At 47.4% G+C, this 17,931-nt stretch overlaps 1 protein-coding gene across 1 annotated transcript in view; it reads right to left on the minus strand.

The window, feature by feature from the left end:
- Nucleotides 1–5,445, minus strand: part of LOC125437402 (kinase non-catalytic C-lobe domain-containing protein 1-like) — a 38,606-nt gene extending 33,161 nt beyond the window's left edge. The window contains exons 1-2 of the mRNA XM_048504872.1: nucleotides 5,107–5,445; nucleotides 1,259–1,457 (exon numbers count right to left, since the gene is read on the minus strand). Of these exons, the coding sequence (XP_048360829.1) occupies nucleotides 1,259–1,457; nucleotides 5,107–5,187 (280 nt within the window). The 5' untranslated portion in view covers nucleotides 5,188–5,445. The remainder of the gene's footprint in view (nucleotides 1–1,258; nucleotides 1,458–5,106) is intronic.
- Nucleotides 5,446–17,931: the final 12,486 nt, after the last annotated feature.

Raw genomic sequence — 17,931 nt, forward strand, 5'->3', positions numbered from 1 at the left:
ACACAAATACTGTTCCTGTATTGTGGGGTCAAAATAAGTTGGCAGAACCTTCCCACGTTCTTATTTTCCCTCTTCCCCTAACTTTCCTTCCCTAGCTCATACCATACCATAAAAAGTAGATCAGGGAGTCTCAATGTGGTTCCATGGATACAGTAGCATCCACCACCACCTTTTCTGGTGCCTGCCCAGTGTTTTTGGAAGTGGGTGAGGCTTCTGCCCAGTTGGGCCTTTGATTGGCCATTGGATATCTGATTGTCTGCGCAGATTAGAGTGATGTTGTTTCTGAAACAGCTGCCACCATAATGTTGGTTTTATTCTCTCTTTCACTCCACCTTTCCAGGGGATTTTTTAAAAAATTACTCATCTTGTTTCCTGCACTTGGGCTTTCTCTCTGTGTGTGGGTCTCTTTCTGTGGCAGCCATTCTGTGGTAATGTCCCTGGTCATACCCACCATCCTATATCAGAACTCCAAAAATGCCCACAGGCTCAAAAAGGTTGGGGACCCTTGAGGCAGATCCAGGGCCGGACTGAGGGGGAACTGTGCCTGGGGCATGCGTGCATCCTGCGCCCCTGCCACACCACTGCCCTTCACCGCCCCGGGAATCCCCTGGCCACACCTTGGCCATGCCCCCACACCAACACACGCCCAGGGCAAGACGCCCCCCGTCCCCTGGGCACTATGCGTCTGGGCAGACCATAAATACCAGACATGCAACTATTAGATATCTATCAATGTCCTCAGATATCATTCAAATCTTTCTGAAAGCTTTCCATAGTTCTTATATCCGCTATTACAATAATCTTATTGCTGACTCAGACGGATCACTTCTGGAAGAAGATTCAAGATTTTTTTTAAAAAAAATCCAGCAGCTTTATATCAATTTATCGCATCCATTCATAGCTGTCAGAATCTCTTCATATTTAAGGCACATTCAGACAAGTGTATGACAGCTTTCACAGAGCCTGTCCTCTGGAAGGTGCTAGCTAGACCACAGAACTGAATCCAAAAACTTATTAAATTTGAGCTATAAGTCTTTGTTCAACATTGTAACAGCTAAATGAACACACACTGTTAGTAGATCAAACCTAATTTAGCTTTGCACAGGACAACATTCATCCTTGCATCGAGAAATTATGGTTTCCAATCTAATTAAAATCCATGTACAAGTCTGATGGAGAAAATATAATGTTTCACTTCGTCCTCTCAGCATGGGTATCTGCACATTCTGACAAATTACCTAGGAGCATAAATACTTACCACTGATCTGTTCCATGAAGCATACATTGCCATTGGTGTTAAAAGCCAAAGTGTCAGGAGTAATGCAAAGTGTTTGGAAGATTGCAGAGTGGGCAATGTTCTTCACAGACTGGCAACACTCCAGGCAAATTGCCCAGATATCTTGTTCGGTAAGACAGCCATCCTGCAGTGACAGAACATCAGCAAGAGACACATTCTCCTGCCAAAACATGAATTTATAAATTACTCCACATTCCATGACATTACTTGTAGCCAACTGTGTCAATTACAGTCCATAATACATAAATCCAAGTTATCTCCAGCAACTTAAAGATTTCCTAAGGACCAGACCAGACATGACAGTGCCACAGTTCTGATCCAAGGATGCTAGTGCCAATTTAAAGGAATTTTCAATTGTTGTCAGAGCTCAAATATGATCAGGCCCACAATCAGTGGTGTAGTGCCAATGGGGTCGGGGGGGGTGCAACACCCTGGACAGAGCAGTGAAGGGAGCGTGACCAGGCTGCTGAGGGGTGTGGTGGGGGCATGGCGTTCGGGGGGGCGTTCCGGTGCAGGGCGGGGGCAGACAGTGCTGCGGCAGGGGGCGCAGGGCACGCGCGTCCCCCAGGCGCAATTCCCCCTTGCTCCACCTTTGCCCACAATACAGCTGACTGAGGTATGCTTGTCCCCTCCTCTTCCATGTGCTGGAATGGTCACTCCCTACAGCTGTTTAGGCACTTTAAAGGTGTGGAGGAGAAAACAGAAGTGCCTCAGGCTGCCATGCTGTGGGTACAATCAGGATTATGCCCTCACAGCATTTTAAAATGGTCAGACCCATAGATGATGTCACATCTAGTTTGGACCACAGATAACTGACCTTAATGCCTTCACTTATGGTTGCCTTCACCCCATGTCCACCTTTATTAATTAGTCATTATGGTCTGTACTGTTCCTTTTCTTTTCAGTATGTTCTGACCTAGTCTCTAAACTCCAAATAGCACTTGCATCCAGAACAGTTGCTACAGGAAACTGTCAACAAAATAGCACAGAATTTCTACAGCACAGGCATCAACAGCAGAGGAAAGTGACATGACCCCACCTCTTTCTCCCTACCACTGCAGTATTGTTACTAACAGCAAATATAATTTGGAGATGGGGGAATCACCCAATTACTAATTGACCCCAGGAGAAACACACATTTAAATGTATATGATATATAATAAAAACGGGACACAGCCATACAAAACAATTCAGAGAATACTGACTAGTAGGACTCATAATCGACAAATATTAATGCCATGATAATATGACTAAAGTAACTCAGGTTTAACATTCAGTTTTAACCAGAATTCTCATCAATTGTTTCAATGCCTTTTGGTAGCCTGCTCCTAGAACACACTGACTTAGTGCAACTACATGTTTCAATAGAAGTTCTAAGTAACTGGCCACATTCAGAACACAGAAAAAGGTATAATTAAACTGAGATGAGGCACAAACACAGATTATTGCCATGGTCACATATTCTTGTTGTCCTTCTCACTGCCTTCATCTTTGTTCACACAAAACTCTCTAGGTTGGGCAAGCTCTGATTTGCCAGGCTATCTAAATGCTGGTGTCTCAGAAAAGTTGCATTTATGTCCACCTCACACAAGTCAGGATTCTAAGGTAAACTGTGAGGTGGTAGAAAGCTAAGCTGGTGGAACAAACTGCACCACATCAGACTTCAGGAGAAGAATTACATTGTTCAAAGTTGCCCATCGTTGAAAGTTTTTATGGCTAAATATGAAGAAGTGCATTTTTTTCAGCTCCGCTTCGCTTGGTAATGGAAAAGCCCATTCTGCTACCCAACAATTCTACTGCCTTATTCTGCTTTATAAGAACAAGCCAGCTGGATCAGACCAGAGTCTATCTAGTCCAGCTCTCTGCTACTCACAGTGGCCCACCAGGTGCCTTTGGGATCTCACAAGCAGGATGTGAAAGCAATGGCCTTCTGCGGCTGTTGCTCCTGAGCACCTGGTCTGCTAAGGCATTTGCAATCTCAGATCAAGGAGGATCAAGATTGGTAGCCATCAATCGACTTCTCCTCCATAAATCTGTCCAAGCCCTTTTTAAAGCTATCCAGGTTAGTGGCCATCACCACCTCCTGTGGCAGCATATTCCAAACACCAATCACACGTTGCGTGAAAAAATGTTTCCTTTTATTAGTCCTTATTCTTCCCCCCAGCATTTTCAATGAATGCCCCCTGGTTCTAGTACTGTGAGAAAGAGAGAAAAATTTCTTTCTGTCAACATTTTCTACCCCATGCATAATTTTATAACTTCAATCATATCCCCCCTCAGACGTCTCCTCTCCAAACTAAAGAGTCCTAAACGCTGCAGCCTCTCTTCATAAGGAAGGTGATCCAATCCCTCAATCATCCTCGTTGCCCTTCTCTGCACTTTTTCTATCTCTTTGATATCCTTTTTGAGATGTGGCGACCAGAACTGAAATTGCAAACTGGCCAAGAAAAAATGCTCTTAATAAAGGTCTAACAAATGTCAATAGACAGTTGAAGGACACAGTTCAGTAATATCGCTTGATACCGACTGCCAGCAAAATTTATATTAAAGGAACAGCCAAATACCCAATTTAAAAAGTTAACAATTCTGATTCTGGTGCATATATAGACATACCTCAAACTCAGTTATATTTCATTTAGAATCCTGGTATGTGGGGAGTGAACTGATTTCTGTTGCCAAGGCATCTGCACTGAGATATTCCAGCAAACCAAAACTTGACCTAACTATGGTGTTCAGAATCAAGCTGTGCAAGCCAGAGGAACACACAAGCAGAGCTGAAAGCAACACTGGCACACAATCTTAGTTTCAGATTGCATCCGGCTGTGATATCCTCCAATGCATCCAGAGTCTTAAGACCATGCCATCTGCAGGCATCCTCAGAATCAGCAGGCAACAACACTATTACACTTTGAATGGGTTGTTAGATAACCATTTGCTTCCTGGTATGTACCCTTCCAAATGCAGCCTAAAAACAAAGTTCTTGTGGGCAGGGGAGATCACAGATCCTCAGCTTGACAATTTCCTTCTGTTGTACTAGAAGATCTTACATGGGAGAAAATAGTGGCACTACAAGTGTCAGAATTGCACTTTCTTTTAAACCTATATGACTTACAGCCCCACCCAGAGTGGGGGGTGAATCCACTTGTAGTGGAGAGTGGGGGGTGAATCCACTTGTAGTGGTGGTGCTGAGTCACATATTAAAAGGAGTCACAAATAAAAATCAATAGGAAGACGGTATACCTAATTCTGGGACCGTCAGTCTCACTCAGAATGTAAGACTCTTTCCTGGAAGTAAGCCCCTTTGACTAAAATGAGACTTACATCCAAGTAGACCTCTTCGTAGGTATATTTAGCAACGCAGCGCCTTTCTACTGGCACTGTAATATGGCTGCATAGCATTAAACTTCTTCATGTCTTATTATGAAGACAACTCTTTTTAAACTTTTTAAAAAGCAACTCGGATATAAGCTTAGTGCGAATGAACTGAGCTCAACCACTGGCATTGACAGAGGGATTTGGTCAGCTGTGAGCAATTTTTCCTGCAGTTAATCCCCAATTGTTGTCAAGTTTGAAGAGAGCCGGTTTCTAGGCTGCATGCCATAACCCTGCTCGGCTGCGCGCAGAACTGTTTCCCCAGGGACGGGGTGGCGAGTCACTCAGGGCTTCCTAGATCAGCCCGGTTGAACTCCAGTCTGCGGGAGCAGCCAGAAAGAAGCGTGGGAACGACGCAACCAAGGTTAGCTAAGACAATGGGCAGGAATTGCCAAAATCTATGACTGGCGGGAAAAGCAAACTTTTGCCGCCCTCACCTCGTCCTCCAAGAGTGCAGGCAGAGGCTCAAAGTCGCAGCGCTCGTCCTCCTTCACCTGCTCCTCTGCAAAGCCGTCCATCGCTCCTGCTTAACCGGGCTCCTTTCCACCCGAAGAAAGAGACCAAGCTCTTCGCTGGAGCAGCCTAAATGCCCCGGGCCTGGGGGCTGCTTGCGCGGGGCATCGCGCCCCAGCAGTAGCGCCTGCCTACTGCGATCCCGGTGCTGCTTGGGTTACGCCTGGTCTAGCTTCTCCCCGGTTTCCAGTTCATTCTGTCCGCAGAGTCTGCGAGTGGGGCCTTTCCCTCTTTCCTCCCGCACCGTCCAACAAAAGCGTTTGCTTAAGGAAGCGGACTGTCCCATAGCAACGCCTCGGCTTCTATAACATAGAGCCACCCGCAAGCGGCTGCCAACTGACAAGCTCCGCCTCTTCCCTCTGACCCTGGCCCTAGCCGGGGCAGACATTTCCCATCTCAGCCTAGGACGACAATTTTCATGGATGGGGCCAGGGCGAGAAGGAGAATTTTGTTCCACACAGAGGGAAAGCGAGGAGCAGCTCCAGTGTGGTGCTTTCATTAAACTTGTTCGTGCTGTTCTACAAAAAGATTGTAGTTAGTTCCTTGGGACAATCCCAAAGCACCACTGATGAAATATCGGGGGGGGGGGGGGGGGGGGGGGTTCCCCAGAAATCTTTTTCTCAGGATATTTCTTAGAAAATAAAAGAGGATGCAGAGAAACTTCAATGCATGATTGTAACCTTCCAGACTGTAGAACTGGGTCTGTATCTTCATCATGTCCTAGAACGGAATCTGTCGGTCTGTCTGTCTGCCACACAAAGTATTTGGGGGGACTCAAAATCTTCTTCATTGGTTGGTGGCACTTTGGTTGGTATTCCCTGCGTGTTTTTTTTTTCTTCATAGCACAAAAATGAAAAGGAGTCTTGATGCACCTCTTAAGATGTGTGCAGTATAAGCTTTTGTTAGGATCAAGGCAAGAATCACTTGACTACCCTCCCCACCCTTTGAGTGGGCTTCAGTTTGCAGCATCCGTTGCTATCAGCGGTCACTTCCTTAGCAAATGCTCTTGTAGGGTGCAGCAGGGAAGAAAGGAGACACAAAGGTCAGAGCTGCAGGGAATCCTATATGCAGGGATGTAACGAGGCAAACTGTAGCCCTGGGCAAAACCTGAGTTGGATGCCCCCCACCCCCATGGTCGGCCACTCCACTCTCCCTGCAAGAACATCCTGAAATTTGCCCCAGAATCTTTGTTCTGCATTGAGTTTTCTGCATTGCAGTCAATGGGGGTTGCAGGCTGGAGGGGGGCACATTTCTGAAGGCACAGTCTCAAAACTTTCAGGGTCTCATCAGGAGACTGTCCCAGGTTCGGTGCAGTTTGGTTCAGGGGGGCCAAAGTTATGGACCCTCAAAACTGTAGTCCCCATCTCCTATTAGCTCCCATTGGAAACAATGGGGGATGGGGCACCCCCTTTGGGAGTCCATAATTTTGGACTCCCTGAACCAAACCTCACCAAACTTGGAGGGTAGCATAAGGACAGTCTCCTGATGATACGCTGAAATTTTGGTGTTGCTAGCCTAAAAGGCCAAAAAGGCTGCGCCCCCTGAAGGCCAAAAATGGAAAACCACTAAAATACCCAAAAACGAACCCAGCATTTTGATGCCCCCCCACAAGGTGATGCCCTGGGCAGCTGCCCACCTTGCCCAATGGGCATTACGCCAGTGCCTATATGGCCAGCATCTCTGAAACCTACCTTGGACCAGAGTGGCAGTGGCACATGTATGGGTCACCTCAGTGGTGGGATTCAAATAATTTAACAACTGGTTGTTTACAAGCACCATTTGAACAACCGGTTCTAGCGAAGTGGTGCGAACCTGCTGAATCCCACAACTGGGTCACCCACTTCATACCATCCTGCCCACACCAGGTGCAAGGGTAGACTCAGAGGCAGAGCTGCCACAGTCTATCTTGAGGCTGAGAGGCAGTAGCTTAGATATGGGAGGCAGTGACAGGTGCAATGATCATATTCCTCCCATGCTGATGCTTCTGTCTGCTGATTTAGTTCACCAAGCAGTCATTTGAGCGGTAAACTGTCTAGAATTTGCAGGAAGAGTAAGAGCTGGTTTTTATATCCCCCCCCACCCTTCTCTCCTGTAAGGAGACACAAAGGGGCTTACAAATTCCTTTCCTTTCCCCTCACAACAGGCACCCTGTTGAGGTAGGGCTGAGTTCGGAGAGAACTGTGACTAGCCCAAGGTCATCCAGCAGGCTTCATGTGAAGGGATGGGTAAAACCAACCCAGTTATCCAGATTAGAGTTTGTCACTCATGTAAAGGGGTGAAGAATCAAATGTGATTCTCCAGATTACAGTCCACCACTCTTAACCACTACTCTCTTCTAGCCTTATTCTGCAATAAATCTCTAGTCCTAAGTGCCATAAAATTCCTTTTTGCTTCCTGCACAAGACAAACATGGCTTGGATACCCAACTCAAAACAAATATATTTTGATACTATGTGTTATTTAAAAAGAACCTAAGCCTTGAATACTGGGAGAAGTTTCTTTATTAGATATTGATCATTGAATACATTCCATGATGATAACATTCACAACTTAAATGTGGTAGACTGAAGAATTAGGTTATAAGTGTTCAGGAATCCTAGGAGCCTTTTTACTGATTAATAACTACTGCGGAAATGTAAATGTGTGCTAAAATATACAGATTGATAGTGATATTAACTTTTTTAAAAGAACGACATTTAAAAGTATAATTAATTTGGCACATTATATTACTTTAAAGTCCTTGCCACTTACCTCATTGCAACAATAAAATATGGGTAACTGGAAACTTTCATAATAAATCTATATTTACTGTAAAAATTTCCCAATGAGAAATGGACTTAGATTAAAGGACAAGCTGGAAAACAAAGGTCCATTGCGCAGTAAACTGGAAAATTAGAGTTTTACTGATCACACAAAGAGAATGAATGCCTAGTCATAAAGGTATATTTGGTCGTTGGCTGTAAATAAAGTCTTCTTCTTCTTGTTCTAGTCATAAAGGTAACAGTAGTAATGTTTCTTAACACAGAGATTCACAAAACAAAGAAGAACATAAAGCAATAAAAACACAAATACTGTAAAACACAACACATTTTTAAAACATCACATCCATTCCAAAATAATAATCTTTCAGATAGGTAACCTAAAGTTGGGCCAAACAAGCCTTGCAAAAGTAGAGTTGCATAGTTGTGGCACGGCACCACAATAGAAAACAAGAAGAGCTTGGATTTATACAACCCTCTTTCTTTTCTGTAAGGAGTCTCAAAGAGGTTTACAAACTCCTTTCTCTTCCTCTCCCTACAACAGACACCTTGTGAGATAGGTGAGGCTGAGAGAGTTCTGAAGAACTGTGACTTGTCCAAGGTCACGCAGCTTGAATGTAGGAGTGGGGAAACAAGTCTGGTTCACCAGATAAAACTCCGCCACTCAGGTGGAGGAGTAGGGAATTGAATCTGGTTCTCCAGATTAGAGTCCACCTGCTGTTAAACACTACACTACACTGGCTTTTTTGTTCCATTATAAGAGGTGACAATACCAACATCACATAACGTACTTTAGAATTAGGGAAAATAGAGCCTTTTCTGGAATATATTTCCAATGTGACTACTAAGAGTCTTGTCCAAAGGGATTTGCTCTTGGGAGCAGTGTGCTTCCACACTGACAGTTTTGGCCTTACTGGGGCACTTACCCTGAAGGATTGCCAGGATGCAGCCTCCGCCACCACCCACCCTCCCTCCCTGGCACTGGAACACTGGCTGGACACCACACCAGCAGCCCGAGGCCCCTGCCAGCACCAACGTTGCAGAAGTGAGTCGAGGGCAAGGCCAGGGGAGGAATGGGCCTCTAATCATCGATGTTGTGGATGATTAAAAAAAGGATTGAAAATAAAATAACCACTATTATAATACTCCTGTATAGATCTATGGTGTGGCCTCGTTTGGAATACTGTGTGCAGTTCTTGCCACTCAGAGGTGGAATTCAGCCAGTTCGCACCGGTTCAGTAGAACCGGTAGCTAAATTAGAGCTTGGCTCGCCTTCTGTGGGGCTTAGAACGGCCCCTCTCTTCCCACCCTGGCAGCAGGAGCGAGGGGGCTGTTAGAGCCCCGGAGAAGCCTGCTGCCGATGCAGCAGCCTTCTGCAGGGCTTTGAGTGACCCCTCACTTCCTGCCCTTGCAGTGGAAGAGAGGGGGCTGTTAGACCCCGCAGAAGCCTGCTGCTGAGGCAGCAGCCTTCTGCAGGCCTTTGAATGGCCCCTCGCTTTCCACCTTGGTCATGGGAGCCATTGGAGCTCCAGAGAAGCCTGGAGCCAAAGCACCATGCTTCTGTGGGGCTTTGAAAAGCCATTCGCTTCCTGCTCTGGGGCCTTTCAGACCCCCGGAGAAGCCTCGCAGTGGAAAAAGGTAAAAGGCAGATCCAGATCTCCTGGCAGTGATAGAAACCTGGCCCCTCCCACAGCAGCCAGGTGTTTTCAAGACAAGTGAGAAGCAGAGGGGGTTTACCATTGTCTTGTTCTGCTGAGTCTTCTTGGTGGTTTCCCATCTAAGTTCTGATCTTGCTTAGTCCCTTTTCCGCACGGGGCCAAAAGCGGTGGCGGCAGCCAGTAAAACACCGTTTTGGCGGGGACCATTCACACAGCTGCCGCTGCCAAATCGCTGCAGTTGCGCTCGGTTCTTGCCCAAACGGTTAGGCGAATGGCACCAGATGGAAGCCGGCATTTCTCCCCCAGCCCTCCCAAATGCTGCTTACCTCCAGTCGCCTTCTGTCGCGTTGTGCAGGCCAGGAGACATGCCCCCCTGGCCTCATTCTCCAGGGTCATCACTCTGGCCAGAGGGCCCGTGTCCCCTGGCCTCCACAACGCGACAGAAGGCGACCGGAGGTAAGCAGTGTTTGGGAGCGTGTGAAGGCTGCGCCGTCGGTGCCGCTTCCAGCGGGACCATCCATACGAACAGTCCCGCAGGGGTGCACTGGCATAAACTATGCCGACGCACCCCCCCTCAGCGCCTTCTAAGATCTGATAAGATCAGGTTATACCATTCCGCATACAAAGATGCTTTTAAAAGCATGCACTTAAGCCACATAAGGTCAAAGTAGTACACAGGAGAACGGTGGTTTGATCTCCTCATTTTTTTTAAATTTAGGATTAAAACACAATCACACACGAGGAGTAAATTGGATCAAGAATGGGGAATGGAGTTAAATAATGAAATAGGAACTACCATCCATAGTGGAGGGGGAACCATATAAGTTTCTATTTCCTTATCACTGCCACAGTAGGTAACCACTTTTGGGGAAAGAATGTTAGGGAAATGGCTTAAACCACTTGACCATAGGTTTCCTAGGCCAAATTCAATCCTCTCTGTTGTGCTTTTTAATCAGAAAGAAAGCACTGGGAAATCCAATTACAGATCTTCCATGTAATGTACAGTTTGGTCCTCTGGGAGATTATATAGTTATGCAGAAGTCTGAGGAGTTTTGCATTCCAAAGAAAAGTGAAACATCTGAGAGGTACTAGTTTTGGAAGACTCAGGGGAACAGAGAATCATTTGAATTATTTTGAACAGACTTGTACTTTATGAATGTGTGTTGCAACTCTGAGCAGTTTCTCCAAAGAGATCAGATTGGCTCTAGAGACACAAAGTTGCAAAAAAAGATTTTCAGAAGACAGGAATTTATTTTAGTCAAATTGTACCAAGTACCTGAGATTACGTGCAGCAGGCTAAAAATAATAGAGGTATTATTAAAGAGTGGCCAGATGCCTGAAAGAGCAAGTGAGATACAAGCAAGCAGGAAAAGAACCAAAAAACAAGGTGATGAAAGGCACAAGCTGCCACTTTGGGACATACCTAAGACAGGTGGCAGCCACCCTCCCCCTAGCTTCCCCTCCTGAGACACACCAATGTGAGGCCAGCCGCTGCTGTTTCCCCCCCAAAAGTGCACCTGCAGTTCCCCACCAGCATCCCCACCACCTGCGAGGGGTACCCCCCATGGGAGGGGCAGCCACCAGGGCAGGCAGGGAAAGAGGTGTCCTGATTCCCTGGGCCCATAAGGGTGGGGCCATGTGGCCTGTGCCCCAGGATGGGGCAGGTATGGGTGCATGTGTGTGTGTGTGTGTGCGTGCGCAGTAGCTCAATAAAATGTGCAACCCAAACCTGACCCATTCTCCTGTGGTATCCCAGGTATCCCATGACCATTGGCTGTGTAAGGTGTGGGAGGTGACCACTGGCTGGCAGTCTATATGGGCAAGTGGGTCAGTGCAATGGGGGAATGTGGACCCCCCCAAAGACAAAATACGCTGGTGGATGAACAAACCAAAGTACATTTATTGGGGAATAGGGAACACTACACAGAACACATCACCCCCACCCAACCAACCAACACTCCAACAGTCCCCAACACAACACAACATCCCCAACTATACCCCTCAACAACACGTGTTCCCCAACAGGCCCCCTGCCCCAACCCCAACAACATGAAACCCCCATCTACCCCCAACAACAACCCAAACAACAACAAGATCCCCCCTTCCCATATCACATGTGTGTGCAAACAGTTCCCCCAAAAAATGTCAAGTCCTCCTTTTGTCCTTTGACTGGTTCAGGGCAACCCCACGGAGCTGCTAAGGGCCTCTGAACCAAGTACCACTAATGCCTTTGGGTCAGCTGGGCTGGCAGCCACAGTGCTGGCCTTCTACAATTCCAACAGGCCATTGGGAGGGGACTGGCGGTGCTTTCGGAGCTGGCTGGCTGGTGGGAGGTCCTGCCATCTGCTAAGCTGAGGAGAAAGGGGGCACCCTGGTATGCTGCGGCTCTATGCTCAACTGCTCGAAGCCTCCTCTCAATTTCCTCCACATATTGCACTGTGCACTGCAGGTGATGGTACAGGCGAGCTAGTGGAAGAGAGGAGCAGGGAGGTCACCCGGCTGTCAGGTGTATCTAGGCAAACTGGAGCCCGGGGACAAAACCTGAATTTGGTGTGCCCCCCCCCCCCGAGTATGGGTGGCCACCCTCCCCCACCACAACCAAACAATGATTTTTGCAACAGCTCACAAAACACCTCCCATCCCAGCAAAACATTTACCAAACAAATGTCAGCATCATCTCTCACAAAACACCTCCAGTGGAATCCACCCCTAAACAGCATCACTTTCAATGGTGTTTAAACTAGGGAGTCCAGATTCTTCTTTTAAACCAGCACCAAACTTTCAGGGTACCTTTAGGAGACTCTCCTGATGGTACCACCCAGGTTTGGTGAAGTTTGGCTCAGGGGGTCCAAAGTTATGGACCCTCAAAAGTGTAGCCCCCATCTCCTATTAGCTCCTATTGGAAACAATGGGGGATGGGGGCACCCCCTTTGGGAATCCATAACTTTGGACCCCTAAACCAAATGTGGCAATTGGCCCATTTAAACCAACTGCAGAGAACACGACGCAGGGGAGCTTGGCCTCCCTGTGGAGTTTAGGGGTCTCTGCAGGGCTGCCGTAACAACCCCAGAACCCTGCGTCTGCGCACTGGATCGGGCTATGATGAACCCCACCCCCACCCCCCACCACAGTCCTGGCGCCCTCATTCTCACACACACATACGGGATGCTACTGCAGTGGAACATACAGGTGCATGCACTGGCTTGCAACGCACCGCAGACCAGCCAGTCCATCTGGCCCAATGGGCACACATGGGTGGTCGACTGGTCCTCAGGAGACTGGGTGAGTGGCTTCCAGGACCCTGCTCCAGCAGTGGTGGGCCCCCCTGTGCCATCTTGGTGCCTTGCTGTGGAATATGAACCCTGCCAGGGCCTCTCTGCGCCTGGCCCTCCCAGTGGTGGGTGTCATCATTGGGGTTGTAGACTTGGCCGGGGGGGTCAGGCGTCACCTGCCTCCCATGCAGCCCCTTCCTGTGCCCCTTTGCCTGGCTCCAAATTGTCACCCACACTTGGGGACTGCAGCTCCGGAGCTGCATGGACATGGTCTCGCATAGGTTGTGTAAAACCACACATGCCGCCACGATTGAGGTGGCATTTTCTGGTCCACAGGCAGGTTAGGAGGCATCTCCACCTTGCCTTCAGGCACACAAAGGCACGCTCCACCACATTCCTGGCACGGGACAGGTGCGAGTTGAATTTGATCTGCTGCGTATTGGCAGATATGCGGAACAGTGTGACCAGCCTCTTGTGCCTTGGGAAGGTGCCATCTGCCAGTACCATGGGAGGTATGGTCATGCTGTCAATGGTCAGCATTGGGCTGTCAGGAAGGTAGATGCCCATGTCCATTGCTTGGCAGAAGCGCTACTCCTGAAAGACGAAGGCATAGTTGTTGCGGCCTGACTAGCCCGTTTCCGTGTTGATAAACATCTCCATATGGTAGCAGGTTGCCAACAGCAGCTTGGAGGAGACATTCTTGTAGTTGATGTGCTAGCCCTGGGCTGAAGCGGACCAGCCTGCCAAACAGGTAAACTTTCACAACCATGCAGAACTCCAGCACGCTTTCTGCCACAGTGGACGGACCGACTCCAAACTGCTGGGACACCTCCTGGTAACTGTTGGCGCTTGCCAGGTACCACAAGGCCACGCCCACCCACATCTCAACAGGAATGGAAGGCCGCATGTTGGTGTCTTGTTGTTCATGGTGTAGCCGCAGGGTGTGCGTGAGGTACATGACCGTGCCCTTTGTCATCCTGAAGTTGGCCATCCACTCCTTGTCAGTCCACACTGTCATCACGAGGACCGCCCACCAGGTCCTGCTCTAGGCACCGATCCAGTAGTGGGGTGTGTAGGGCACACATGTGAGGGCAAACCAGCGAATTATCATGCGCCTGCAGGGCCTCTGGACTGTGGACACAGAGCACCTGGTGACTCACAGCTCAGCAGGTGGCAGCTGCAGCTGGCCCAACAGCCGGCCCCACAGCTGGTCGATGTGGGCAAGAAAGCTGTTGTCCGCGACCTGCGACTCATCCTGCTCACGCATCCCTTTGAGCACTGCCTTCTCGAGCACCTCTCCTGGGTCCATGGCTCACCTCTGAGAACTGAGTCTGAGTCCCACGGTCTCTGTTGGCGCTGGCTGGACTAGCAGGGACGGGCCACAGCTGCACGGAGAGAAGCTGACAGGGAGATAGGGGGCGTGATGCCAATACATTGGGGCTGGGACCATGGCCAATCCTGGCACTGGCCAGCCGTGACATCAGACCAACGTCAAAATGTTGCTGCGTAGCCACAAATGGGAAACAACAGAACGCCACTTCCAAAGTGCTCCTGTGCAAAGCACTGTGATTTAATGGATACGCTACCTGTCGACAGAACGCCCAGCCATGCAAACGCTCCATTCCAGCAGTGCTGCCAAGAATATCGATGTCACAGTGGTGTTATTGGCTGTGTGGAAACAGCCTTAGTTCCATGGTTTATTCTCTCATGAGTAGGCTTTTAATTTAAATTGCTAGGGTTTCCCTTTCTTTTTGATTATAAGAATTAGGCAATTCTTCTTTATAGATTGCCTAATCATAAATGACTCTACTACATTTTAGGAGCACCACTACTGTAGATGAAAGAGTACACATTTGTTATACTATAATTAGACGCGTACTCTATTTTTAAGAGCTTTGTTTACTGCCAGCTTGCCTGGAGGTTTTCATTTTAATTTAGTTTGGGTGATACCACAAGAACCAGAGGGGTGCAATATAAATAATCATTTCTTGCGCATAGTCTGTCCATTCAATTTCACTTGTTTAACTTTTATTATGATGATTTCTCTTTAATAACAGTTCCATTAATGCTGTTCTTGTTTGTATGAACTGCTGTTCCTTTCTTGTTTTGTTTTGTTTCTATCATTTCTTATTCCCCCATAGCAATTGTATCATTATTTAAGCAGAGGAAAACTCGTTCTGGCAATGGCTGACTGCAACTCTGTGTGAGATCGCAGTAGGATAGCAGTCATGGAAAAAAAGCAAATAAAGTGTGGTTGCGCTTTTAACTTCCTGCTCTAAAGTAGATATAAATGGGCAAAGTACAAAGATGCTGCACTTTTAAATTGATCCCCATTACCTGTGGCATACAACCTTCTATACATTATCATGATATGAGAGATTATTTTATATTCTGAATTCCTAACAAGCATGCAAAGGCTTTTGAGACTGTAGATGTTATCTGTGTTCTAAAGAAATCCTCTTTGCAACTGATTTGTTTTTTTTACCAAGAAAGGGTTGCAGTGACTTGTCACAGATCATTTCATGTAAGTTGAAGGGAAAGAGGAGTAGGAAGAGAAGTCTGTATTTACAGACAATACAGGGATGGTTAGATTTAGGTTAGTGAAAAGCTCAGAGCAATCACTCTGCTTATCCCTGTGCTCAGCAGCACTGTTTTTTTGGTTTTTAATATATATCCTTTTTGGCAGAGAGGAATTGCATTGAAGTCAAGAGAAAGTTCTGCTTGAAATAGGACAGTCCAATTTGGACCTACCCATAGTATCCGTTTAATAGATGCAGGGTGTATTTTCTCTGTATGTGGAATGGTCAGAGATGTTCCCTTTGAGCAGAAAAGTTTTCTGGCTTGCTGCATTTTTAGAGGGGGAGTGCCAGTCCAAAGGAAGAGATTCTGTAAAAACTGTAACAGGTCTATGGAGAATTCTGCCACTCCCAGCAGGTCCAAACAATGTTTCTAGAATGTGGTCTTGAAACTGCAACCTGTCACTGTCACGATATTCCTTTGTAGCATGGACAGTTTGAGCATAAAACAAATCTGGAATGGGCAGGGAAGCTGCCCAAGCCAAAAGTCTCCTTTCTAAATAAGTGTTCAGAATACCAGAGTGATGTTCCATATTGAATATAGCAATGATCACCCATATGCATCTATTAATTTATCTACTGTCTTGCCCCCCCCCCCCCGGTATACCCCCTACCCACTTATCTGATTGCTGCAGAGAAATGTGGCTGGCCCAGCTGTGGCCTTTTCCTCCACCTTCCCACTTTTTTGAGTGTTGGGCTGCCGGGGGGAGGCGAGGGAAGGTGGCGGTGGCGGCAGCCTGGCCTGCATGCTGCTGGGCTGGTCACCTAGCCACTGAAGGGGCCAGACTTCTTTTACCGACTGGCTGCTGGAGGCCTGGTTGCGTGCCCGGGGGCCGGCTGCATGGCCCAGGGGGGCTTTCTCTGGCATTAGCTGGGAGATTTGGGTGGGCAGCGGCTGCCGGAAGTCCCCACGGGTGGGTTGAGTGGGCTGCACACCTCTGGGCTGGTGGCACAGCCTTCAAAGGAGGCCTGCTTGTGCCCGGCTGTTCTGGGGCTCAGAAAGCCCCCTCGCTCACCCTCCCCTGGAAGGGAGAGTGAAGGGGCTTTTAGATCCCTGGAGCAGTCTGTCAGCACTGTGCAAGGCACCAGACTGCTCCAGGGCTCGGACAGCCCCCTTGTTCATCCTCCCTTGGCGTGGTGGGATTCAGCCAGTTCGGCGAACTAAGCAAAAAATTAGCTACCGGTTCTGCCAAACTGGTGCAAACTGGCTGAATCTCACCACTGCCCATATGATATGGGAGTTCAGGAAAGGAACGGCTTAAATATAGATGACCAGAGGGGCAGAGAAACAAATGGATAAGCTACACTGTGTGCACAGGACTGATTTGCTTGGAAGAAAATCTTCGAGTTCAGAACACAAGTCACTGCACACAGCCAGCTTGTGATGGGAGGGCTGCCTAAAAGACCATTCATATGCCCATAATTTATCTTTGCCCCAATGCAGACCAATAGCCATAGAAATGTCCAAAACCAGGCCTGTGCAGAAAGCTCCCCCCCCCCCGGATATTTGTTTGATTTCTCTCACTTAGTATTGATAATTCCAAGAAAAATCAGGGCTTGTTGCCACCTCTTTCAACCCAGATTTTGTATGGCTTGTAAGGAAGCAGCAAGTTACTATTCTTGTGAAAAGTGAGCGTTTGTAATGGGAGGGGTTAAGAGAAGATGTTCTCTCTTGTCTGTAGCTCTTGAGATGTGGACACAGTAAAAGCTCACACATGAAAGCAGAAGCCACCAGCCCGAATCAGAGCAAGCCTGGCATGAGTAATGCTAATGGAAACTAGAAACCAAATCTCTTTATCAGCATCACTTATGCAAGAAAAGAGAATATCTGGTCTGCCCTCTGATTCTTCTTCTCCTGTTCCTTCTGTTTCATTATTCTGTGGTGGGTGTTGTTCTTTCTCAGCTTGAGCTCCTTTTTGATATCTTTCTCTCTCCCCCCCCCTCCCCCATCTCTTACTAACAGCTAAATTTTGTTGCTTTCAGTTGTTAAATACTGCTAAAATATGTTCTTCTCTTCTCACACTTTGGTTCATTTTCTTGTATCTCATGCAGCTTATTGTAATGCTCAGCTGGTCAGTGTTCCTTATTTTCCTTTTAACAGTACCCGTTGACTTCAATAGATGAAGAAGGATGTGTCTCTCCTTAGGATGGCATTGTAAGTATCCCATTTCTGTCTTGCATGCTACTGCCTGTTCTATGTTTTTCTGTATAAAATTTTTCATGTCTCTGCTTCCAATTATTTACACTGGTGACCTTTTTCTTTTTAATTACATTAAATTTTTGTTATTTATCAGCTATTGTGGGTTCTCCGGGCTGTGTGGCCATGGGATGGTAGTTTGGGCTCTTGACATTTCATACCCACATGTATGGTGAAAGCCTTTGGCAAGACAATTGTTATTTACATTTACATGTTTCTGTTTTCTAGAACTCCTGATCTTTGATTTGATCTATTTGTCTGCTCTGTTGTTAGATTTTGCCATTTCT

The sequence above is a fragment of the Sphaerodactylus townsendi genome, linkage group LG08 (genome assembly GCF_021028975.2).
Source record: "Sphaerodactylus townsendi isolate TG3544 linkage group LG08, MPM_Stown_v2.3, whole genome shotgun sequence".
Classification (NCBI taxonomy): domain Eukaryota; kingdom Metazoa; phylum Chordata; class Lepidosauria; order Squamata; family Sphaerodactylidae; genus Sphaerodactylus; species Sphaerodactylus townsendi.